A 27,157-nucleotide genomic window follows, 5' to 3' on the forward strand; every position below is an offset into this window, starting at 1 on the left:
CACGTCATCTTCTCTCCTCGTACTTATTCATTCTTTTATTTAAACTTTTTTCTTTTTTCGCGATTATTTTTGCCTTTTTCATATTTCCCTTTTGTGATTTTAATTCTTTTCGTCTCTTTTTAATATTTCATGTATAATTTTTTGTTTTTTCTTTATACATTTATAAATTTGTATTTCTTCATGCAACTGTCGTTTTCCCTTTTTGTGCTTTCATGGAAGGAGTGTTCGGGGCTTAGTTCTTCTCCTCTATTCTGATAACTTTTATGGGACTGGGATCATGGAAGAAGTGGTACTTGAGTCTTGCTTACAGCGGTGTTGTTGATGCAGTTTTCTTTAGTCTTTTATAGCTTTGCTCTTCATAATTTACATTTTAAGGTCGAGGTGTACTCCAGGCGTCTGCTGGGTTGAGCTGCTGCCGCGCACCATGTTCACAGGGGGCTGGTGCGAGGGCGATCCTAGCCACTCGATGCCTGATTCACCCGAAAGTCCAAAGTGGTGCTGTCTGATAGGTGAACTTGCACTGGACGCGGCGTATTGCGCAGCACTGTTGGTCTCTCTCGGGCCAGCAACGGCGTTGGGGTGTGGTGGAAGACCAAAATCCGATGGTGGGGGAATTGTTGCTACTAAGTCACTGGACATCGTCAAGTCGTTTGCTGTGTCCACCACATTCACTGACTCCATGTTGTTTACCCACATCAAGGGGGTTTGGTGCACCTGCAGTGTTAAAACCACATCTCTTAACAATACCATGGTCTTTGGAAATTTGTAGTTGGTTTTTTAAGTTGTCGATGCCAATATATGCAACCCGACTCACCTCAGCTGAATATATTTTGCTTCACAGGTCAGTTATACTGAAATGTAATAAGTAGAACTTACGTCGGTAGTGAGGTTCCTTCCGACGTTTGTGTTCTCAATAGCGTAGGCACGATCAGGTGTAGCGAATGATGAATTTCTTCGAGCTACCTGACCGAAGCCTGTATAAGAAAAGCATGTATGTAAACCAATGATTTCTTGCTCAAAAGCATCAATACGTTCCTTAATCAGTGTTCGCGTTTCCTAGTGCTTTCTGAAGCGCCGAACGCACCATCTGCGTCGGATACATTTGTACATGCAAAAAAAATTCCACAAAACTCTTTGCTTAATCACAGAATGCTAAGGACACTAAGTACTTGAAATGCTAATCATGCTCTGAAAGCAGCTCCATGTAGCCTCAGCATTTAATAATTTCATGGGTACCTATTAGACCCATTATAACATCGCCTATCCACACGGAACACAGAAACCAAAATCCAACACAAATCATCTATTTATGTTTTAAGTTTCTGCTAATATCGCTGCTGAATTAATTGGCAGAATATATTTGCGTAATTATTTGTAGCAGTGGAAAAGTCGTCTTTAGGCCCGTAGAACCTAAACTTTCAATTGTCTTTTATAATTAAGTTATGCACAAAAAAAACTACACTTCCGACTAACATATTTTATCGGTTCTCAATGAGTAGATAGAAAGTAAGTTTGTAGCAAGAATTTCGATTCCGCTACGTTTGTCAAAGTCTAACCACTAAGTCGGTGAAGGATCCTAATAGAGATTTAAAACATTTTAACTGGAAACAATTCACACCTGAAAGACCCCTTGAAAATAATTATTAAATCTAGTATTTATTGTAAAAGTAAACATTATCTCTTCGCTTTTTGCAGCCAATAATTTAATATTTATGCTTAAACTTAAGCGCGGTTAAACAAAATCAACAAAATATATTGCCACCCTTCTCCAGCACATAACCGAGTTTCTCCCCTTAATCTATAAGGAACCATTGACCTTAAGGTACAGCTATTCCTGCGATCGTTAAAACAAGCGCTGATTCCCCAGTATTCTAAGTGCAACCTCTCCTCATTCATAGTCCTTCTATTGATTCGAATTCTAACCGTGAAGAAAGTCTCTATAGAGAAAATGAAATTAATAAATATAGTTAACGCTGACATCTGTATTACCTCTGCAATCAAAACACTGGCCTTCTACCACAACTTGAAAGTAATGATAAGGTTTTCTGGCACTGCCCTTTATCAAAAAGTAATAGGCAGTACACTACCAGGTGAAAGCTTAAACAATAGTTCAAAATAAACAGCATAGTACAAATGTATCGGAAAAATAAGTTGCCCTTCGCTACGTGTTTTCCCTTGTTGTATGGATTTGCCACAAGAGAGGTGGATATGTTTCCAAATCTTGCCTTCTGTTAACGTGCCATGGTTCTAAAAAGCTGTTGACGATAACTAAGTGCTTTCAAACCTATTTTCTTCACAAATTTAATAAAATATACTTGAGGATCGCCATTGCCTACCAGCATTCCGTTGGCATCCAGGTTTAAGTATCTCCGCCTAAAGTCTTTGTTAAGAGATCTTAACAGCAACTTTCCTACACCATATTGACCTTCAGATAGTGCTGACCTATCAAAATTGGATGTTTACTATGCAGACTCGTCCTTTTGCTGTATCTTTAACGCACTGTTTCGCATATGCGGCCCCAGGGAGTTACCCGCCCCGGCACTTATGTCAGGTCGTGGCGGTGAGTAGAAGCTGGTGATCATTCTAGGTGACGAGTGGTAACCGAGAGTTGGCGTTACAGTTTGCAGAATCCTTCCTCCGCTACTCGCATAGCTGCCGCCCGCACCTCCCCTACCCTCGGATACCCCTCCAACTGATTTGTCAGTCAGAGAGTGAGGGGAAACTGCGCCTGGCGGAAGACCACCATAGAGGGCTGCAGCGGCAGCGGCGGCACCCAGCGGATCGTCAGCAATGTAACGATGTGGGTTTGGTGCCGCGACGAGGTAGATTGACTGGTCGGGTGGGTAGGCGCAGCCAGTGGCGTTGGTGGTAAAGCATGGATGCCGCTGGTGGGCGGTGAGTTGGTGCGCATGCTCCAGTGAAGAAGGAGTGGTGGGCGGCTGGAGACCGTGTGAGCGCGAGGAGTGTAATGGCGAGCTGGAGCGTGACAGGGTCTGTGAATTTAGCCGATGGTGCTGTTGCTGCTGAGCGTGATGGAGGGTTGTCACATGCTGCTCTGCTGCCGTGATCAGAGCAGGAGAATTGGCGAAGAGATTGAGTGGTGAATCACGCGGGAAATAGGAGCCCGCTGAAGTTATATACTCTGCTGGCATTTGAGGTGAACATTGGCCAAACTGAAGTATGACATTAATTACAAAAACCACTTTGAGCATGTGACACTGATAGATCACATCAAATCAGGAAAAAGTCATCAATTTTGTTTTTCTCTCAGCTTTACAAATAATAATGATCCATATCGATCGCTGAGATCATAACTATTTGGCTTTCAAGGTCTTTCTGTGGAGGAATGGTAGAGGTTAACAATCAGGTAACCTACATGCTCAAATTGGTATTGACTGAGACTGTCCTTTTGGCTAGCTGAATCCATAAACGGTCCAAAGACATGTTGCCCATTGAGGAAACGATCGGGGTAACAATCAGTGGTGGGGTAGCCGTCCATGACACCACACTTAACTAGGCCTGTGAGCAAACAGAGAATAAGAGTTTGTGCACAAATGATTGACGTATATGCGCTCCTCAGGAAATTAACCACGGCAAAACTGTTTGACGGTTTCAAATGCATTCCACATTAGCTAAGAGGCATGTGGAAACCGTTTAATCCCATGGCTGAAGAAGTGAAAAATTAATGATTGAATTAAAGCGCTTTTAGAATACTTATTATTCACACTTAAATGTGTTACTGGAGCAGCCATAATGTGAAAAAAATAAAAAGTGCTATTTAATCTGAATTACCTCAGGCTTTAGTGTGAGAAATAGTGAATTTGGGTGTTAGTGCTGATGATGATGGTGCTGCTTACGAATTTATTTGATAATATAAAAAATAATAACAATTCCACTCGGCCTTCCCAAAACGGTGCATAGTAATTACGGCGCTAATCTCGAAAGCTGATTCTTTACCAAACTATGCAGAATCTTCAAGATTTCCAAGGCACGCACAGCACCTGGATATCTGAAAGGCAGCGCACAGGTGGAAATGACAAATCGCTCTCTCTGATTGTACTACCAAAGGCTTTTATTAAGGATACTCAACCAAAGGGCTAGGATTTAAGCTTTAGACGGGTGTCTCTTACATCAATTAGCTTTTCATTGCTTACGAAGTTCACAAGTCATGAAATGAGAGTAGCTTCTGATATTTTCTTACTAGTCATGGAGATAGCACCCAACCTCGTCCCAGAGTACGTAGTGTGAATAAAAGAAGGGATAAGACGAGCGTTCAACTTCCAAGATCTAGGCAGATTTATCAAAAGATGCTCATTTCCTTCTTTCAAGTATCTCAAGTACAACGGATTATTTTGTGGCTAGGAGGAACCGTATCAAAATGTGTAAATTTTATGAATCATAGAAACTTTAAGACTGACTTTGCCCTTTGTTTGGTAGCTCGTTAAGCGATCACATTCCAGTCACTTGCAGCTTCAATATGCTATTCAAACAATTCAATCCATCAGGGACAAATCTACCGATTCGTAAAACAAAACTCGACAACTACAGATCGTGAAGATGAAAGAAGTTTGCACATTAATGGAATATGAGATACAAGAGAAGGGCGTTACTTAATTGCCTTAAGCACTAAAAAATTGAAGATTTGGGCTTAACAACTTCAGTTCCCTACCTCCAAAGGGGAACGCACCTTCAACCCCATCGAAATGTCAACTTGTTTTGCGCTAAAATGTCAACTCATGCAATAATTCAGTAGGACCAACGCACCCACTCCTCCACCCGCATCCACATACTTGACTGTGCGCACCTTAGGCCTTAATGTAGCCCTAGCACCCGCCAGCACACTACTACAGTGGTCTTTTCATTCACCCATTCACCCTCCTACCTGCTGTCGGAACGTAGGAGTGGCCGGTCTGATGTCGTCCCTACATTGACAGCATTCCTGCCACTGAGGACACCGCCTAATTGTACATAGAACTGCTCCCTTTTAAGCTCTCTCCTGCCATTTTGCGCAATCCAATGGGCCTCTAGGTTAAGGACTTGAAAAGTGAAGCCATTTTGGAAAAAAAAGAGACTACCGCCCATAGCTACACGGGTCAAAATAAAACATCTTGCACTGAGAATATAATGTAAGCAATTGCAGGCTAAAAAAACTCAAGTGGCTAAGTTTTCAATAATATTTTTCTTTGAATTTTCCAGCTTCTTTTACAAAAACCAAACATCAAATGTTGTTCGAGTGGTTAACATCCATTTAAAAGGGTAAACACTTTGAATTGGTGCAATAACTTTCCAAAAGACAATAAAACTTACTCCCAAATATTATCAACATAGGTGCGAACATTCCATCATGCTCCACTGTTTACTAAGTTATAATAAAATTTTCCTTGATAGTATGGGGTGTCCCAAGCCCAAGAGCTTATTACCAGAACGTTGAAATCGTGTTTAATTTGGACAAGTCAGGGTTTTCGGCTCTTGTGCGCTGCCCCTTGGGAAGAAAATATGATGTTTAATTACACGCATACTATATCCAGCCCTCACTATCTTTTAGGGCTGAATTCGGCCGCCACTTTCCCCACTAAAGCAAGCTGGATGGCAGCGACGAGGAAAACACGTTCCGTTTCATCTTTTTTTAGCTTCAATAAAATTAATTTCCCCTTGTCCAGAAGAGGAATTAATTAAAAAGTTAACTACCTCACGTTCTCTTAATTATCTTAAAAACGAGATGCAGATTTCTTAGTTTATACACATTTCATGAGGCCTAAAGGTGTCGTGATGCTCATGATTGTAAAACAAATTAAAATCAAATTCGATAAATTAGGCAGTTTTCTAAAAAATTGCATCGATGGACTTAGCGTGCTGGAAGTGACCCAGTAAAACACAATACTTCGCTGATTTGCAAAAATTTACGCATTTCCTGAAAGTTGCGATCTTTTAATGAATTATTCATACATTGTGGTTTTGGGGTAATTGAAGCGTGCACTAAGATGAATTTTGTTGCATAAATTGACCCATAATAATAACTACAAAGAGAATTTGTCGTGAGAAAAATGGACAGAGTGCTTATTGAGCTAACTACTGGTTCATCAAGGGCAATAGTGTACCAAAAAATACCAGGGAAGGGTTTGTTTACGAAATGCACAAACTCATTGCCTTTGCTGATACAAATGAGTTCAATACAGTTTGTGGTAAATAGAGCATAAAAATGAGGTAAAACCGCTGGCTGCACGTAACCAATATCCCCTTTAACACCAATCAATAGTTAATTAATAGTAAACATACGATATTTTTGCATAAAACTTAGGTAACCACTGCTAATACCTTCAAATATTTTGAAAACTCCCATTTGTTAAACCAAAGAGTTATTCAAGTATAAAATTCTGCGTTTTGGTAAGCGTTTAACTTTTCTTATGTAAAAATAAGAGTTTTCCACTACTTATAATTTTGCTGAAAATTAAGCACGAATTTACCATTGGGAAGTTAGAATCTAAAACCACAGAGACCTCAAAGTAAGGCTAATTGACAGGGTTGAATCCAAGGTCCGGTGAACTGTGCCTATAATGAAGTACTTAATTTAAGCAATGCGGCAATTTAAGAAAATTTATTTAATAGGGTATTCGGAGTGTACCTAAAGGAGCATAAAATTAGAGTCCTAACAGAGTACTCCAAAGAAAATAACGTGTGCTCCACAAGCAATGTGACAATTCAAGACCACGAATTCAATGAGGATCTTCGCAGTTGATCCGAAACCTAAGCCTTGGTGTAGGATTCAGCGAATTTCGCTTAGAGAGTTGAACGGTACCTAGTAAGAAGCTATGGGAGTGGCAATGGATTCATGAATGTGAGAATGACAAAATTTTTATTGCGATTCCCTCCGATTGGCGAGGCATGCTATCACGAAACAACCATATCAGATTAGTATTATCCTCTACTTTGCACACTCAAATAATCGGACAAAATCATCCCTTCTCAGGGTGCTTATAATCTGTGGAGACATTATCTTCATATAGCATGGCATTAACAATGATAATAACAACTTAAAAGAATCCCCAACGAGGATTCAATGAGGAAAGATGAGCAAAGATGTATTTAAGTTCTCTTATTCCTTTTAAAATGTTTTTTCCAAGTTTAAAGCAATCAGATTTTTCACTGATGAAATTTAAAGAAATGGTTGCAGCGTATTAGTTTTACATCAACTAACAAGTTTTTACCACAAGGCGTATCATAAAGCAGCTGATATTAGCGTACAGCTGGTGTATAATGTGCAGCACATAATCTAGCTTAAAGGAAATTAGGGTTAGGCCCTACAATTGATCTCTGTATTTAGTGCTTCCAAAAAAAATTTGTGTTGTACTTTCAAAATCCATCGGATAGCAGTGACCGGTAGCCACAACAGAAGTAAAGACTGGTATCGCCAGTAAAAATGATACTATGACAAAATTGGCAAGAATATTCCTAAATTCACACACTATTTTCCAGTTTCATGTGCACTTTTCATCCATTTATCGATCTGAGACCAATAAATGCCCTCTAGTCTTAAAACCAATGTCTTCTGACATTTTGTTTATAAGTTTTCTTCATATGAATCTGAATTAAAATGAAAACCCAGCAGTGTAACCTACTGTCGGTTCCAGGTATCCGTTTAAGCCGGGAGTCTTTGCGTTGGTGTCTACGATGCAGCACAAGCCCCACAATGATGAGGTTTGTAAGGAAGATGAGGCAGCCAAAGCAAATGGCGATGGTGATTATCATAGAAACGCTGGAAGTGGGGCTTCCACTACCACCATCGTCCTGTCGCGTGATCGAATTGGCGCTAGTCATTTGTCCCAAGCCTAACCCCCGGCCCCCGCCACCACCACCGTGAGCTTCATCTCGCATCGCCTCTTCCGTAGGATCTGAAACAGCTTTGAAAAGGCAAAAGGGCTTTAGCACACTCTCAAGATTAGTAGTATAACAGCCGCTGCTTTAATTTTGTTAATTTCTGGACAGTAAATTCAGTCTAGCACATTGCATTATTCTCACCAGAAGTTGTGGCTTTGATCTTGCTGTTCACGGTGCTAGTATCCAACCCTTTCTTACTACCAAAACAGAGCTATTTTAAAATTCAAGTCATGTAGCCTAAAGTACCTCTATTGTAAATGTAAAATAGGCGAGCGTTGGATCACTATTGCACTGAGCTAGTGTAACGCATGCTTGAAAACGGTAATAATATTTCTTATTGCTTATCTATTTTAAAATGAACAGTCGTTAAGTAAAAGTGTTTGATCCTGTAATTTACATACATAGGTAATTTTTTGTAAGTTAACACTAGTGTCCAACTTGTGACCTATATGAGACCGCCAGGTCGCCTGAGTTTGTTTAATCCTATCTAAACTTTTAATTAAGGGAAGTCTTAAATGCACTAAAATAAGGTGCATGTTTTAAGACCAATAAGGTGTTTTCAAGACGAAGGATTTTACCACTACGCGCAAGTTAGTATTTCAGACATAGGTATTATTAAAGACGAAAGCATTCAACAATTAAACTGATTTTCTGATAGCTAGACTTAACATTTGTAAGGTATTTTGTAGATCAAAAAAGAATATTACACAACATCCGCCCTTGTTGTTTGATTGTTCCTACTTTGCAATGTCAAAGTTTGCTATACTTGTTGGAGCTTATCTGACATTTTGAAGGGGATGCAAGCTGAATGTAATTCGTAATACAACAATCGATGAGAATCTATCAAAGCATCAAACTCAATGCTCTCCCTCCATGTAACTATCTACCCCCATTGGCAAAAGCAAGTAGAGAGGAAAAGAAAAATTCTCAAGAGAAAGAGAAATCCATTTTTGTGCTCAGGATGTGTAGCATTTGGTTGGTACCGACGAACAGGGAGACGGGGAAGTGATAGCAGATCTTTGTAAGCTCACCATCGTCAGCATACAAAACAAAACATTAACTTTCAAGATGCTCGCAGCCCCATGAAAACGTCATTTGTAAAAGTGATCATGCAAATAAGGACTTCCTTGCACTATCCACTTATATCTCCGTTTCTCCTTCTACAGTAAACAAGGGAGGCGCTCAATCCATTTACCAATCAACTCTGAGCGGCAAGTGGACCCTAATTCCCATTATCGTCGGTTGGACATTAATCAGCTGTAACTAACACTAATAGTGATCCCATTTGCTTTAAAATATTATACCCGGCAGAAGTAATATTCAGGCGCAATATGATATTCATTTTACTCGGTGAAAGTATACCATAAGTGGTACGCGAACTTAAGCGACTGTTTTCCACATCAATTGGCAAATCCGTGGCATCTGCTAGGCAGACTTTTAAAATCATCCGAGTTTTCTACCAAATTGGTTATACTTTTGGACAGTTGGGAAGAGAGCTTAAAACGTATGTTAAATTAGTTTTATTTTTTTTAAATAAACAGCAACGAAATTAGAATATGTTAAAAATATATTTCTTTATTTTTCTAATGGAAGCTGGATCTTTTGCACTGGTCCTTTGTAGGTGCATTCAGTTAAGATACAAAACAAGCTCCAATTTTAATATTCATATTCTATGTTATAGTGAAAGTGGTCATCAATAAGAAAAAAAGGTAGTGGATTTATATTTTATTTTAAATTCACTTGTGAAAAGGTTCGAGGTGCAGAAAGAGTCTGATGCCATCAAAGTGAATCACTTTTGCACTTTTGGCACCAGAGCCTATGAAAAAGAGTTTTTACGAATGCCACGACTGAACTAAAGATGTGATATTTTGTTCAAGGAAGGAGAGGGGTATTTCAAGTGTTTTTAGGGTATCCACCCACCAGAACGAAGGAAACATGACGAGGAAAAAGTAGGATTCGACGACTAGACTGATACAAGCTATAATAGCCGCCATCTTAAAGTCATGATTTTAAAGTGAAATGGAATCCATACACAAAGCATAATGTTTTCGATCGTTTAATAAGTCTTTTTTAAAACATTAGGTGTTCATGAAATGGATGAGTTTTATTTTTTTCCTTCGAATTACACTATTTATGCACTGGTGACCCATTGCTCGCAGAAAGCATTTACGAATACGAAGTTCGGCTTACCAACAACTAGTGTGGAAGTGGAATACTATGGGTTTTAATTCATTTAGATGAGAAAGTTTTTTTCTTTTTAAGATTACACACTTCAAACTGCGCAGATCTTAACTCAATGCGCAAAATAAACAAGCCTAAAACAATGAGGGGTGAAGCAGCTTGGAGGAAATGGCGCTCAAATATGCTCATGTATAAAACCAGATCTGAAAGCAGCAAACAAAAACTACCATCATAAGGAATATTGTTGTTAGACAAATCTAGAACACTGATACAACAATTCAGCAGGATCAAAATTTTGTTGTGTTGACTGAAGTTAAACACTTCTTGATTCCTATAAAACCACTGATGACAATGAGTTATTTTTGTTATTATAAAATGCAGTTCGCTTATGTAGTTTGATGGACGTAATGTCAGAACACGCTTAAAGGAAACGCGAGATAACAGAAAGCCAACAGTTGCCTAATTGCATAAAGTGAGGCAACAGGCATCCCTAGGTGAAAGCCGGCGTGTGCGAATATTAAGAAGCATTGTAACACAACTGTTTACTTTTTCCATGATCAGGCCTGAATTATGTTTGGACGCGGACTGCATAATGTAATCGGAATGTCACTTCAACTCACCGGTAGTAGATGCAATGAGATAGTCGGTAAAAGGAGAGGCCTTGTGAAGAGGGTTTTTAGCAGCCACGTAGATACGATATTTTGTGGATTTCAGGAGATCTAAACAGATCGTATTTATGTGGTTAGTAAATGATGCTTTAGTATACCTACACCAAGGCAAAACAGGTTTATACCACGGTAGAGTACTTATGCGTTACTTTATCCATTTATTAAACGAGAACTGTAAGCTGAAATTACACATGAAGGACGGCTTTTTTTCTGTCATGATTGAAGATAGTGGAGCACAAAACATATGCATGACAGGAAGAATGGATATTTCGGAGATGTAATCTAATATGACGTAACGGAAATAAGATGTTATGTTACAAGCTTTCGGTGAAGTGGCAAAATATTTAATGAAGTGGTGGATAATGTTCGTTGATATGGCGTAGGTGACGAGAATTTCCTGCCCATGTATGTGGTTTGTTAATTCATCCTAAATATTGTACAGCTTGGCGTATCACACGGTATGTCTGGTCTTAGTGTGGGATTGTAATGTGCTAAGTATACCGCAAAATCAAGATAAAACAAGTGATTTGAATAAGTTTGGTTGAGAACACTTTAAAAACATAGTCATGTTGATGATTGGATGGGCTTGTGAACTCAATGGGTAAATTGTATTCTTTTCGTAAAGATTAACTAAAAGGAATTAGTTATTACGTAGTTGTTTTTAACTTTTGCTGTTTCCAAAAATGTTGCATCCATTCTTATTTAGCCTCAAGCGGTAGCAGTATTCACGCAAGAAGTTGCACACGATTTACTCAAGCCTTATTAAACACCTCGGTTCTTATTATGCAAAAATTAATGCTCATCGTTCTTGTATTTGACTTTTATGGTATAATTAGCAATATTGGCCATCGGTATGTCCCCCGTCCCTGGGATAAAAGAAACGAGTGTATTCTTTCTCCCGTTTTCCGAGATAACATATGAGTCTCAGGGGATATGCCGAAGCCTGAACACAATCAGGCATGCGTTACGGGCTGCAGAAGTATGACACTTATTGGCCGCTGACAGGAAACCCTCATCCATGTAACCACCTATCCTTTGACATGATTTCTCATGTCTTAAAAATTAATGCTCATAAGACTTTACAGGTGTCTATAACGCTTTGTCAATGGTAAATTTAAGTGTTTAAATTAAACAGAACACAAGTGAGCTGATCTTGCGGGAGGCATTCCATTCAGTTGCTTGAACAATATCCAACTGTAGGTATACTATCTCAATGAAACTCCCCCCTTACTGTGGCCTTATGACGGTGGGCATATGCCTTTTCTTCTATTCCACGTAGGTGATAGATCCTTTTCAAATTTCCAGTAGCCATGCTTAGTCAAAAGATATCGGCGCTGATTTTGATTTATTGCACCGTTTAAGAAATATTGGAAACATACTTTTCGGATTATTTTATATCATTTTTGGTCAAATAGCAAAATGATTGTAATAGCTTGTGCATGAGCTTTTCCTCTTTCTTAAGTAAGCTCAAGCAAATCAGCTCGAAACGATAATAACTGTTACGCAACAACGAGCGAAATGTCCCACATTTACTTCGGGTTTGAGACTGGAAAATAGAAAAATAGACAAACCTATTCAAAAATGCAACCTATTTTGATTTTACTAGAAAAAAGGGGCGAGGTTATATAAATATTGTATGCCTTCACAGTGTTTAAATAATTCGCTCTAACAATATTGCTACGTTGCATAACCCTTACTTCTAACCAAAGGAAGGGCTTAGCTCAAGTTCAAATAAAGGTCAAATCGCAAATCACGTTTACTTCTAGTTCATTCCCCCGGTTAAATACCCAAATTCATTCCAGTTAATGGTGCAATTAATGAGCATGCGATAACGATACTTACGTAGTTTTTAGGTATTTGGTGAATACCTCACTTGTAACGCCATTTGATGAACAAATTACAGGAGCAACAAGTGCTCAGCAGCAGAAAGTCAGAGAGACATTTACTTCGGTAAAAAGTTTAAAAGCCTAACTTTGCACCACAGGTGATAGTACCAGCAATGGATAACACCTTGATGTTGCAAAAGTATTAGCAATACTGTTTACTTGTAGCAATAATCAAGAGCAGAAAGACTCGCCCAGTAGCCAGAGTTGCATGAGGGAAGAGACAGGTGATAAGACTTACCTGCGTAAAGGTTAGTGAGGATGGAAGGTAACTCAAAGCCGATTTAATAAATGTCTGTAAAATAATTTTGCATATTTTATCCTATCATAACTTATCGATGGGTTTACGATAGTATGTGTTAGAGCCACTTTGGTAAACAAAATGGCGTACTGGATATATTGTGTTTGTTCATGCCTGAATTTTACTCGGGTCGTCTTTTCATACAATTTGTTTAAAAGAATAGGCAGTGACAATATCATAACTCACTTTCTATGGTGTGCTTAATAACTTCAGACATGAAATCTTCCTTGACTTCAACAGTTTGTACGGCATCAGGTGTATCGTCAGGGGCCCATTTAACCTTGAAGGTAAAAAAGTGGGAGTTCAAAGAACGAAAGTCAAGAAAGATAAAGAAACGCCCCAAACATTCTACTACACAACGAAAACAATGTTTGTGAACACAAGAAATATTACAGGAATTTCAAAAAAACTTTTGCAAATCTTTCATGTGTTGAGATCTGCCAAATACCTATTTATAGCCACAGTCGGCTCTTTCCAAATGCTAACCATAACATATTTTGTTTTAATTAGTTGATGTTTTGAATTTTGCCTCTTACCAGTCTGCCTTCATTATCTGTGATACAGACCTAAATTACCAAAAAGATCGGCATGTACCAATTTTGTTCCTTTTGCAGAATGGTTCTAGGGCACATTTTGAACAAAATCAAGCGTATTCTCTTAAACTAACCAAGTCTATAAGAATAGAGGAGCAAAAGTGGGCAAAATAACTACAAGATTCAACCAAAATATACTTGATCTATTAAAGAAAGTCCTACTCAAAACTGATATTAATGGGATGGAAGTAGTAGTTTGTTATAAGGTTGCCGACATAAAATAATTTAGTGTAAATTATTTTTCATAACACTTCAAGCGTTAAAGCAAGGACAATGTGAGAGGTCACTTATTTCAAAACCATTCTGATGAAAGCAAAAGTGACTTTAAATATCTTTTTTGGTGCTGTTTTGTTACATGCAGTAGGGAATTTTAAACTGTACTTCAAATACAGGATATTCCTTAGTTTTCGTCTACAAACAGACCTTCAAATTAGATTAAATCAGGTAAACACTACCACAAATGCGAATGCCAAACATTACCTAAGTTAGCTAAACAAACATCGTGGTAACCATAAAACACCGCATTCGGTAGTTGTTTCCTTTAATACAGCCATGAACTAGTGAAAACTCATTACCAGCTCATTATAGCATTAAATAAGGCCTCAATAAATCCCGAGAGGGACGGGAAAGAAAGTGGAATACATGCATTGTATCTGCATATTATTCCCTTACACTAAAATTTTACATCCTTAGTTCTATGCATTTGATAATTTTACCAGCTTTAGATATGTCTCTTCCGGGTTTGCATTAAAAAAGAAAATAAAGAAAACGAAAGGCCTCTGGGAAAAAGTTGCAATCTTTGGTAAACGTATTCAGAAAAACTATTTATTAACATAGATGATGGGCATAAACTAAATAGACTTGTACCATAACTTGAGAACTGGCCTTAATTTGATTGGAGGAATGGGTGCAACTCCATAAAATCGATCACATTTAATTCCAGCGCCCGTATAATGGAGCAACCAAATATAGCGCATGGTGGAAGAAATGAATGACCCACCCCAGTCTCCTTTATAAACAATTTCCTGGCATAAATTCTCAGCATGGTGAACCATATTAATATATGGTTTGTTTATGAACACTAAATTCAATGTTCATGGGCCAAGGGTTGGGTAGAGGAGGCGGCTGGGAATGAACAGCATTCCGTATTATAAACATACCCTGCGAATATGGGAATTATTAGCTGAGGTTTGGACTCGCAGCACTGCAAACAAGAGAGCGTATCAATGGAGGTGTAATTATTTAATTGACATCCCTCCTACTTTACCAAAATTGTGACTAATAACGGGTATGGCAACAATTTGTCAAAAGTTTACAAAGGGATTTTTCTCCCTATGTTGAAAACTGCTAAGTTTTAAGCGTCAAAAAACGTTATGTTTAAAATTTAAAGATTTGCTGAAATTTTTATGGGAATTTAATATACGATTATTGAAATATCTTCCTCCGAATAAAAGCTATCCGAGCCTAAGTTTCATTCTTTTGTTAGTATAGCTGTCCATGGAACGAAAAAAGTTAGTCATATTACAAACCGAAGAAGTTTTAGATAAAATTCTAAGTGATTTCAAAAAATAATAAAACGACCGGGATTTAAATGCTATATTTAAAGATGTGCTAAGAAACCGGTTTATGCTTGACATAAATTTAAAATTTTCTGATAGATTTAACTTTCAATCTGGGGCCATAAAATGCAGAACGATAGAATTTATGACCAAAACATCCTAAGATTAGTTCCATTACTTTTTGAACTAAGAAATGCATCGAATACAGAAAACGAACACCGAGGATTTAGGAAGAAATTTGGCCAGAGATTCAACAAGGCGATTTCCTCATTCAACGGTCCAAAATGCGGCCTACTCATTTGAATAATTTAAAGTTGCTAACTTTTCTGGTAACATGGAAATTTAAATCAAAATGATCTATTTTGCTTACAATGAAGGTTTGTGGAGGGCCTCCGTTGAATGCCTGCTGCCAGCCGACAGTAAGAGAGGAGGAGGTGGCTCTTATCAAAACAGGATTGCCGGGTCGTCCGGGAGACGTAGTCGGGCCCAGGATCACCTTTCCAACATCCATCCCCATGCTGTTTTTCGCCTGTAGCTCAAACGAGGGGTCGCAGTTTACAGGGCCATTAACAATAAATTTTAGAATCCAACACAATTTTTTATGCAAGTCCTACCTTAAAGTGCATTATTTACTAAATGACAGTACAATCAACTAATTTATTCGTGGCTCTCCTTGAAAACATTTGACCTATCATTACCTATATGCTTTCGTTTTCTTGTCAAGCAAAGTTCCCAAAATCGCCTTTCTTTATGATAATTTGTTTTCACCTACCATGTAAAGCACATGAAAAATTGGATTGAAGATCATCATAAATTGCAATTTATTTAACAAAATCGCAGCTTCAGATTCAATTTCAAATTTCAATTTAAAAAATAACTTTTGAAATTCAGTTGAACACAATGAGCAAGTGAAAATAAAACTTACTTCAAAATGCACATTTTAAAGTAGCTTAGGGACATGATTTATTAGAAGCTCTGCTTTAGAATCATAAGGCGTCAAATGAAGCTGTAAACTGCGATTTTATGGGCTAAGTATAAATTCGGAGGAATCACTGACAGTTGTGAAGATTTTTCCTCACTGATACAGTAGGGCGCCTACACTTTATAACCAAATCCCTTGCCAGTATCAACGAGTAGTCACTCATATTTCGTGGGCTTATACTGAATTTAGACGTGTTTAGCCTTTGAAGTTGCAACGAGTGGTATTTTTATGCATGGTTTGACCATGGAGGGACTTAGACTTTTTTGTTTCTGCATCACTGGCATGCAGACCATCAAAAAACTGCTTAACCCTCTTATGTTTCAGCAGATACTGCAAAAATTTTGCAAGAAGAACTTGTGAAAACCTAAATAACCTCCCGTTTACTCGGTTACATATTTGAACATGGGAAATAAAGTGCTTCTCTTGTATCCTAGGATTCCAAATTGTTATTTAAAAGAGGAGTTTAAAATTATGCACCAACCTGCAATTGTCTAAAATCTAAATATCGATATTTACATATTTATCTCTTGGTTCGATTCAGAATAATTCAACAAAAATCTTGGGGTCATTTTTGCAACAATTGGTTCATTCATGGAAGACCGGCTACTATTTTTATTGTGCAAAATGTTGCGAAATCACTAAATCTTCATGGCAGGGGTACATGATATATGTTTGTTTCGTAGAAGTTCCCAGTCAGCAGATTCATGCACACTTACACCATGCCCATAACTCTAGCTGACGACTAAGGCGCCTTGACTTTAACTGAAGGTAGTTGGCATTAGGGCCCTATAGCAATCGGCGCTTTTATAAATACAAATGTAATACATTAGAGCTTTAAATTTTTAGACCTTCGAGTGAGATAGAGCCATGAGATGGACACATCCATGTACCTGGCAATAGTAGCTACCAAAGTCAACTTGTCGGACAAACTCGATAGTAAGGAGCGCCCGGTAGCGGCCGGCGTGGAGACGCGTGACGGAGGACTTGAACTGCCCACCCTCGACAAGGGTGAGGTTGGCCGGTTCGCGGAACCACGTAACAGTGGGAGCGGGCTCCGCGGCGATCACACAGACCACCGAGGTGGGCGATATCGGAGCGAGTGGCATTAGGTGAGTGTGGTTGAGGCTTGTCTCACTCGGGTCGTGAGGCGGTGCGGCCCGTGACCACCGCACTAACTCCAGCACCCGTGGAGCAACTAGCGCCAGCGAGAGAAAAGATAAAATAACAAATAATTACGAAATATGACATCCTTTGGAGTAGGAGAAACGCGTATATCAGCCTAAGGCTACTCAACTGCTGTAAGCATTAATCTTGATAAGACCATCGGGTGGAAGATATACAAGTTGAATGTGCGGCGCTTCTTAAAACTAAAACCGCTTTGGAATAATTTACACGTACAAATGATTGCAACATAGCTTGCCCAAATCAATCGAATGGAATGTCGAGATCATTAGACCCTTAAAAGTAGATCTCCCAACTCGTTTATCAATTAAGTTAACTCTAAAAAACGTTTTGGAGCAAAATTTTTCTAAATTTAGCATTATTATTTTTTGCCATTGACAAATGCGATGATATTAATATAATCCAAAACGGCAATAGCCCTCATAGTTCCCGGTTATGATCATTAGTTTGTTTAAAACGATTAGCAAGGTCTCAGTTAGCTACAGTTCTCGCGCATAATCGGTCAATAAGTTGAAGATTTGTGATTTTCAGAGCCCATCAAAATCTATTAAGCTGAATTTCTTCTACATTAAAACGCGAAACAGTAAGTTCACTTGCGAGAATTGTTATTGAGAAGTAAATTCAAAATAATAGTAACTCAAATTAATCGACGACAAATTCACATGTTCACAAAGGAAGGCTTTTTGTAAAGACAAAAAGCTAGTTGGAGGAAAAGACTCCATCAGTTTACCGAAATGAAAAGTGAGTCCCTTTGTTATTCTTAGTAATCATTATTATGCAAATAAAATTACTCCTGTGGCGCTTTTTAATGAACCGAAAATGAATTCGTAAAACGTGTCGCTGCATGCAATTCTATCTAGTAACTACAAGTCATCAATCCACCGCCACTACATCTCGTTTTATTCTTGATTTCTTATAAGAGAATTATAATTTTAAAGCAAAATCACCGGCCTTTTTAAAACCTCTTAACAATTATTGATTACTTTCCCGAAACAGTAGTGATAGGCTGTTCAAGGAGAAATATGCACATGCGTTGAAATATGCTTACACTTACAGCGATAAATAAGATCAATCAATCGCACCACAGGGGAACCGATACCATTGTCAACGAAGCACTCATATCGGCCAACGTCACTCGGATCAACATCCCTTATATGAAGGGTGCTTACAAGATGATATGGCTCTGGTGTGAAGCACTTAACGTAGTATTTGATTCGCCCAGCTGCAAATTTCTGAAGCACATAAATTTGGAAAATTAAAACTTTGTCATCGAATTCCAAAGAAACCAAAACTCCTATTGCGTAAGTCAAACTAAAGTGAACCTTAAGAATTAGAATCCTAACATGAGATCTATCCAAACATTACTACTTGACTGGTTCCCAACATCCTGAACTAAATATCACTTCAGTTATCTTTTAGAGAAGCTGTGTTACAGCACTCAATAATCAAATAAGTTTTACCGCAATTATCTCAAATTCTACTCACCTGGTTACATCGGAGCCCAGCTATTGAAGGTTTTTCGTAATGCTTGGGGCCCTGGGAAATGTCACTTCTTGAAGCCGCAAAGTCGGCAATGGTGGAGGAGGTAATCTCCACCATGGGAGTCTCGTCGATCACGCGTCGCCAGTAGACAGAGTTAGCCTTGGGAGGTGGATTGGCTTTCACGCGACACACGAGTTCGGCCTCCTTGCCTTTCGTCGTGGCGTTTACCAAGGGCTCTCCTACCAAACGCGGTGCATCTGCAGCCAAATTAACGGGTGTCAATATTTATTATTCAATTAAATCAAAGGAGTAATACGAACTAACGGCTTCCAATTGCATGGTCTACATCCTAGAACTTGGAAGTCAGGGCACTTAAAGTACACGCTTAAAAAATAATCCCTAATAAAATGCACAAATAACGAGCAATTTCCTCGGTAGTGGCACTTAAAATTATATGTATGTCAAAGGTAGATGTGCTTCCCCAATTTAGCCAAAAAACTGTTTTCACTCCTATTAGTATTGGTTGAGGAGCTTAAACTCCTCTCAATATGTGGGCAAATTTTCGCCAGACCTGAAACCTTCAAGTGTGGCTTTGATTTTCTTTGAGGCAGAATGCATGAAATATTTTGAGCATCGCTGTTTAGTTCATTAATCGGTTTCTGTTTCCGGAATGATGTAGTAACAGGTTTAACTTCTGATTAAAAGCGGCAGTCCTATCCGCACATTTATAAATAAAAGAATAGTCCATATGAATCTTAATTTAAACTCTTCCACCTACTGACCTATAGAAAATTGAACTTTGCGAGCTTTGGTTTTAAGCACGTATATTTTACGACAGTCTTGTAGTAATTATCATTAACGCAAGGGTCAAATTAATCAACAGCAACAAGGCGAACACAAAAGTTCAGGCAGAGCTTAAGGAAATAAATGCTCAATGGATTTCTGTTGATCGTTTGAATACGTCCATAGTAAAAATACTGCAGATATAACCTCTATTTTTAAACGTAGTTCAAGTCATAGTGTTCCGGTAAAAAATGGAAAGTTGCTACAGAAACAAGTGGTGGATAAAATTGGGTCTACCGTTTAAAAAACATAGGAGGTGAATTGAAAACTAAAGGGACTCTGATTATTTGCTTAAAAGCAGAAGTGATTTGAGCACATTTAGCGCCCTCTTTGAAGTGAAAATAACTACATGGTCATGTAGCAGTTTTGATTTATTTTGCATTCGTAGTAGGAAGAGGAGGATGGGAAAATATCTCAATCACTGAATCCTCGGTGGGCTCATCCTCCACAGTCTGGCTAAATGCTCGAATGATCCGCGGGACAGAAAGGCATGTCTAAAGGTGGGTCACGCAACTCTACAATCATCCCTAAAAGTCAGGCAAATTTACAAGGAAATGCTAGGAATATCTATACAAATGGTTAAAGCATAACCCTTCAGCGATTTCACCAATTATTGCCATTTGACCTAAAAGGTGCTTTTAGATTAGTAATTCGGTAAAGACGAAGAATAAAATGTTGTTTATCGGATGAATAATAAAATTAAAGTACTCTGGAAGATTTATGAGTGCATCATCAGACCATAAACCAATTTTACCTTATGAAATACCACATATATATCATTTATTCAAAGCAGATATAAGTGAAGTAAAGGGCCTGGGATTCGCCTATTTGTACCCATAGTGAAGCTAAGATAGATATAGCATGCCATCACTTCAGCTGTGCCTTCTAAGACACTTGCTCATCTTTAATCCTTAAAACTTTCACTTATTGAAAATTAAGAAATCAACCCCATTTGAACGTCTTACATGGGGTGTAATGTTAACGAGTATGTAACCTGAAATCGCTGTGAATTTATGAAATTGTACAAAACAACGGACACTGAAGATGATTGCACAAGTTATGACAAATTTTGTAAACTTTGCTGACTTTTGCATTTATCCATAGAAAGCACCTCTTGCAGTTATGACGCTAAATCCCTATTTGCATTTAGTGCATTAAAACTATAAACGGCTTGTTAGTCTTTTAAGTTATTACAAAATTGGTCCTTCAAACATCAGGTAAATGAATAAATTCAACTTTGTGAAAGCATTACTATTCTGCATGCAGGTGCAAAACAATTGTTTTTGCAGAAGCCAGATCAAAAAATTGGTTTTTTTTTTCTAAAAACTGCAACAGGCAACATCTTGAGTTCCATTTTGTAACCGATGCTTTGAAGATAATGACCAATGGCTCATAATTTGGGCTGTGGGAGTCGGTAAAACTCGCTGGGGTGCTATCGCTTTCCACTAATGCAATAGGCGGGCGCACTGACAGCCTTAGCTTGGAGGGTTCGTGTAACTCAGTTAAGTGAACAGCTACGAATTCTTCAAAATTCTTTCAAAGTAAACAATAGCTTGGTGCCTCTCCTTTCCTCCAGGTTTTATTGTTATATGGATAATCCAGGCGTAGGAAGAAAAGCTTGAAGCCGCAGTTCTATCCGAAGGAAGGGGGCTTATCACCTTATCTTACAAAAACTTGTCGCCTTCCTATTTTTCAACGAGCGTGTTTTACCTCGCATGTCTCTTGGTGCAACTGTTTAATTGCATAAAATAATTCATTTAGAAAGTGGAGTTTACGAAAATAATAAGACGATTGGAGATTCTTTTACTCAAGGTTGTTTTATGTTCAACGACCAATTCATACGTTAACAAAACGTCCCCATTTTTGGGAAATTAGGCCATTTACCTTCTTTTCGCATTTTCAATGCGTGAATTGTGTCTATTTTCGAAAATGGCACTTTTTCTTACTAGATTTTCGTCTTAGTCATTCCATCACTTAATCAGGGTAGATTGAAGACAAATTACCTCACTTTTTTGTTTAGATTGTAGAAATTTATAGGCTTAAACTTGTGAACCCGTCTTAAGCTTTTTTTGAGATAAAAGGCTAATGCCTATGTTGATTCGTTCAGCTACCATTAGCTTTAATTTTTTTCTTTTCGTAAGCCTTTTAAGTGCTACTTGCAAAATTCGATTTAGTGGCTTCAAAACACTGCGAGAACTTCAGTCTTACGAAAGAAATTTCTAATTTTGCCTAAATATCGTACAAAGTGTTACAGTTCCTGAGCTTAATATTATTCACCTAAGAAAACCTTAAGCTTAAAGTGACCAACAGTAACCCGGCTTTGAATTTTCATCCTCCTCATCGCTAAAGATATTTGCAACCCTGGTTGATATTTCCATAGTAAGACACTAAAGTTTACATCGTAGAAACCTGAACTTGCTCGTTTTGCTCCTTACTCGCAGCATTTGAAAAGCATCAGCACTTTGTGCTCCCGCTACATTTCTCTTCATTAGCCGATGCCATGTGGGGATGGCTTTTATATGTACTAGCAATTCTCCCGCCCTCAAAGCCATTTAAGGAGACAAATGCCCGTGTACTTCAAAAGTGTGCTCGGTGCAATTGTAGGTACGCTTCGGACTGAGGCAATGGCGTCTTTATCTTCTTCGCTCTTCTGCTGAGGTTGCAGCTGGCATAAACCCTTTATGCCCTTACCGACACATAATCAGTTTATGTCAATAAGTATCCAAAATTAGACTCATTAAATGCAGTTGCTTTTTGCACGACCGTATTATAGCTGTTGACCTAAAATGTAAGGAGACTTACGCGTTACGTTAAGAAAAAAGACAAGATCGGCACTGCCAATAGAATTAATGCCGATAATTTTGTAGCTTCCCATGTGCTCAACTCCGACCCGCGACAGTTGCAGTCGAGCTGGAGCGCCCGCTCCAGACGATACCTCCTCCGTAATCTCCACCCACGGGCCAAGGGTTTGGGGTTCAAACTTCCCATGGAACCACTTTGCAGAGGTGATTGGAGGGTTACTAACGGGCGCAAGATCCAAGTTTAAACTGGCACCTATGGACAGTGTAAAAGTTATAAGATTATCACAGTCATTTAAAATCGTGCCACTAACTACTATTGATTTCAGATGCCATAATAAATTACCCTATTTCTTTCGGGTCCAATACAAACCACTTTACGCATTCAGTTCGCTCTCGAAGTGCCTCACTTAAAGAAATCCGAAACAATGTCTTTTATTAATGCAGTTTCTTGCGAAGCAAATTGACTTTGTTGTCCATAGTTTGCAAAACTTATCCGTTGTCTACAAAGGGGTCAGCAATTCATCAGCATTGAAATGGACTTTTTTATTTATTTACACCTTCTCTGGCACGGGCACAAGCTTGCACAGGCGAAAATGAGACTACAAATACTACCTAGTGTACAACAATGAAGTCTTGAGTAGTGCTCTACGCTAATTTAATTTAGCATGAATTTGTTCTTTTTTTCTATTGTTCGAAACAGGAGCAATTCTTTATGCAATGCAGTTAAAGGTTGTTTTGTGGTGTTATAAAGGCTTTTAAAAGCATTAAAAGCAAAAAAAGAGATTTTAATAGAAATATTAGTTTTACCAAGTAATTAATTCTGTTGCCGTAACGGGAAAAAAGTTAGCAATTTAAAACAAAAGACTTTTATTTTCTGTCACATCAAAGACAACTGCGGAGGGATTTAGTAGGCTCTGTTTACAAAAATGTCGTTATTGTGCAGCTCATGTATTTGCAAGAAGCCGATAAGTCCATGGCCGAGTTTTTGGAGTTTAGGGAATTTTTACGTACTGATTTATCACAAAGATTTGTTCAGTGTTAGCACCACGCTGTCATAAAAAAAGTTATTTTCAAAATAGAGACATGAATGAAAAGGTAAATGATAGGCCATTTGAAAGAAGCAGAGCATATGCCACCCTATCTCATTCGACCATCGACGCCAAGTCAATGCCTCATCTGCACAAAGCCGGCCATGCTTCACACTCTCAAGTACTTATCTTGATACTCTCCCTACGAGCATTTATAACGCACCCTTTAATCTCCAGAGTTCGTGGATTTCAGGTCCGATAAACCAAAAATCGCAATAACAACTATAAATTAGGCCGTAATGAAATTAGTCAAAATTAGCGTAACCATTCGAAATGATGTTATCTCCGCAATCACATTAAGCATTTTTCTTTTCTGGTGCGATTAGTGTTAACACATACGGATATTTCGGTTACATGATGGTTCTGATGTCTCGAAGTTCATATGACGCCTTAGCATGCGTTAGGGTACTAAAGTAATTAGTATATTTAATGCAGTGAAAGGATCCTTAGAAAATACTGAATAGTTTAACCTAAAAATAAAATTAAATCAGATGAACTGACTGGAAAATTTTGAATCAACGTATTTAATCAATTGATTCAACGGAGGTCTTCCACTATTTTATGACGACAAAAAGGGGTTGAATGCTAAAGTGGGCTGTTTTTGGACTCCCGAAAATAAGAGAAGAATACAAACTATTAGTAAATTAGTTAAGCGCCTGTAATCACAAACACACACACACATCCGCTTACAAACGGTCACAGCCATTTCTAGGAGCCTTTAATCGACAAACTGTGAGATCCATAATAAATTATTTGATTTATGCCTCCAAATAGGCATCGAAGTGAAAAAGTTTCAACTTCTTCATAAAATATTCTTTAAATTGTGCATTGCAAAACTGGAAAACAGTCTCTGACACAAAAAAGGAAAACCAATGCACAGTTTGACAAAAAACGCTTTCGCCGAAGTTTGCGACTTTTGGGCTGACCATTGGTTAAGGGACTAATTCAATCCATACATATAGCAGACAGATTGTTTTCACACAAGACAAAATCTCTTCCCTGAGGGAATAAATGTGATGGCGACTCCATTAAGGAAAAAAAGTAAGACGTTAAATTTGATTGACTGAGTTTAACGTTCTCTTGTTGTGAAGCTTAAATGTCAATGCTCAAAAAAGAGTGGTCCACATAACTACCAAAAGACCTATTGTATCAGTCCTTTTTCTTAGCTCTTCTCCGTTGGTTGCACCTTTTATTTTGTGGAATTTTTGCGCTTTTCTAAAATCTTGGCGCACCACTTTTCTTTGCAGTGTTAATGCCTTATACACCTACGTATTTACGTAAAAGACCGTTTTTACTTTTAATCAAAATAAAAGTCGAAACACTACCTTCTGACTTTAGCTTAATGCATAGCACAACGTCAATGGGGGGAACAATTATTCTATGTTATGATATAATGGCAAGTACAAATAAATGACAGATTTTAGTAACTTTATTCTATGCGTATTTAGCCCGTAAACACTGTTTTCAGTATTCTCCCTCACTACAAAAGGGAAATTATTGCATTCACCAAAGGAGTGACCTAAAATCATCTTTAAGAAAATCCATTATTACAAATGAATTTAAACACTTTTGATGCATTTAGTTTGCACTAGCAGTAGGGTCAACTAAAGCTCGGGTATTTGTGTAAATACGGTGACAGGTATATGTAGAAATGTCATTCTTGAGCAAAGCTGTTTTCTCCTCGCTTCAGAGAATACAGAAAGTTGTTAACCATGTCAAAAATCGCAGTATCAGTCAAGGTTTTTGAATAGCAACTCAATTTTTAAATCTTTGCATTTACTTGTTTTATCAACTTTTACCAAAAAATCGATAAATAATAAACTTAGGACAAATATCTTATGCTTATAAATAATAGTCGAAAAATGTACTTAAACTTGGGTCAAAAGTATTCTCCACCAGACACTAGTTATAAATCTAATTGTATGTCCCTTATATTAATGACCAGAAATGCTGAATATTTGTTACGATTAGAATTTGAAATCACGTCAAGGTCAACTTTTTTAGAATTCCAAATTTAAGGCGAGGGATTGTGTTGAGATATTGACCTAAATTAAACAATTAAATAAGTTAATTCTTTTAGTTAAATTAAGGAAACTATCGAAGAGACATGTGAGATACTGACCCTCTACAGTGATATATTGGGGAAGATACTTCGAGGTAGATGGATTGAGTTTGCTGAGTACATTGGAGAAATTTGGTTTGAAAAGGACGTTTAGGGTGATTTCTTTCTTGAGCCTCGTCGTGTCCTCGGGACCCTGGGCGCTCCAATTGGGTCGATCATTTGATCTCTCAGCGCCGAGGGTGGAGCATTCCACTCGGCTCTGGTGGTGATGAGCTTGAACCAACAGCGACACCAGACTCCTCGAGACCATTCGCGAACGAAGCAGCGGCAATGCTCGTGCATCACCTACTCAAATAGCAAATTCTTTATTCATTTTAAAGACAGAAAACATATTCTTCAGCCTCACAAGGTGTTCAAAATTAGAAGACATAAATTCAATAAGGTGGTTCAGATAATATGGTTATGTGTCAAATTTAATTGAAAGTACCCAAAATAAAATTCCCTTTTGGTTGAGTGGTAAAGAATGATTCAAGTCCCCAATGAAGTTCTGCATAAAGAAATTTAATTAGGATGAGCACTTTGTCGAGTAAAAATATACTTCGTGCACTTAGTCTCAGAAATTTTCCTGTTAGAGCAGGGATGATACCAAAAAAATTATTTAATTAATGTGAGGTATATGTGAAATAAAGGCGCTCACAGCCTCGCTATTTATTAATAAAGCAGATCAAAGTAATAATGTAGGAAGCAAAAACATTTTCAAACCTTTTTATCCCCTAAATTAATCTACACATTTATTGAGTAGAAAATGACGTTTTAAAGAACATAATTACACAAAAGATGGACCTCCAAGGCCTAAAATTAGTGCGTTGCCTTACTTTCACAGGTAGTTGATGAATCTGAAAACATAAGTGCAGCATCAGTGTATTTTGAAACGACTGGTGTCGTTTAAAGAAGATGCAGCATAAACCAGCTGTTATTTTTCCAGAAATTTAACTGCTCTTTCGTATACATCTTGTCCCCTTGACCACCCTTGAGACAGTGAGACAGTTGTTCGATTGTCAAATCTCTCACTGATGTCAATAGGACCCATCATTGAAGAAAATGTAACAGAATGGTTTTTGTGCACCAATATTGCGAACACCTTATATCTGCCAAGTTTGAATAACTACCAAATTTATCTGCAATGCTTAAAATGCCTAGTGGGCCACATTTCAGTAAATTGCTTTGTGTACATTACTTATCCGTTTCGAATGAAATTCACCATTAGCACTTGCAAAATAGGGCGTAGGCTTAACACGGTGGCAAAGATCCTATGAAGTATCTTCAGAAAAGATCAACATTTTAAAACTTCAACCATTAAATTAGGTAATTGGATTAGCTTTCAAAGTTTATTAGACTAATGAACTCCTTGGTAAATTTGTGAGCCCAAATGGTTTCTCCTTTGCATAAAAAGATGCTTACCAATTTCCCTTATAATCTTTTAGTTCATTTAAGATCATGGTTATGTCCTTGTTTCCTGCTATACTTCTGTATTTCAATTTTTGCTTGCTAAATTCGACTGTTTAATCACACAGATGATAAAAAGTTGTGTAGACGAAAACGATTGATGCACATTCCTGATAGGGCATTCGCATTCGTATATCCATTCAAGATCTCT

At 38.0% G+C, this 27,157-nt stretch overlaps 1 protein-coding gene across 1 annotated transcript; it reads right to left on the reverse strand. All coding sequences in view use genetic code 11, as the record gives it.

The window, feature by feature from the left end:
• Nucleotides 1-363: 363 nt before the first annotated feature.
• EGR_06031 (Nephrin) lies at nt 364-19,045 on the reverse strand (the record flags this gene model as incomplete). Its single annotated transcript, XM_024495280.1, has 14 exons — nt 364-714; nt 877-974; nt 2,501-3,173; nt 3,377-3,519; nt 4,765-4,841; nt 4,883-5,084; nt 7,617-7,898; nt 10,677-10,775; nt 13,095-13,188; nt 15,431-15,589; nt 16,933-17,237; nt 18,279-18,456; nt 18,710-18,963; nt 19,027-19,045. 14 exons carry the CDS (start codon nt 19,043-19,045, stop codon nt 364-366), a joined length of 2,934 nt encoding a protein of 977 aa, XP_024350235.1.
• Nucleotides 19,046-27,157: the final 8,112 nt, after the last annotated feature.

The sequence above is a fragment of the Echinococcus granulosus genome (genome assembly GCF_000524195.1).
Source record: "Echinococcus granulosus chromosome Unknown EG_S00050, whole genome shotgun sequence".
In the NCBI taxonomy this organism is placed as follows: Eukaryota; Metazoa; Platyhelminthes; class Cestoda; order Cyclophyllidea; family Taeniidae; genus Echinococcus; species Echinococcus granulosus.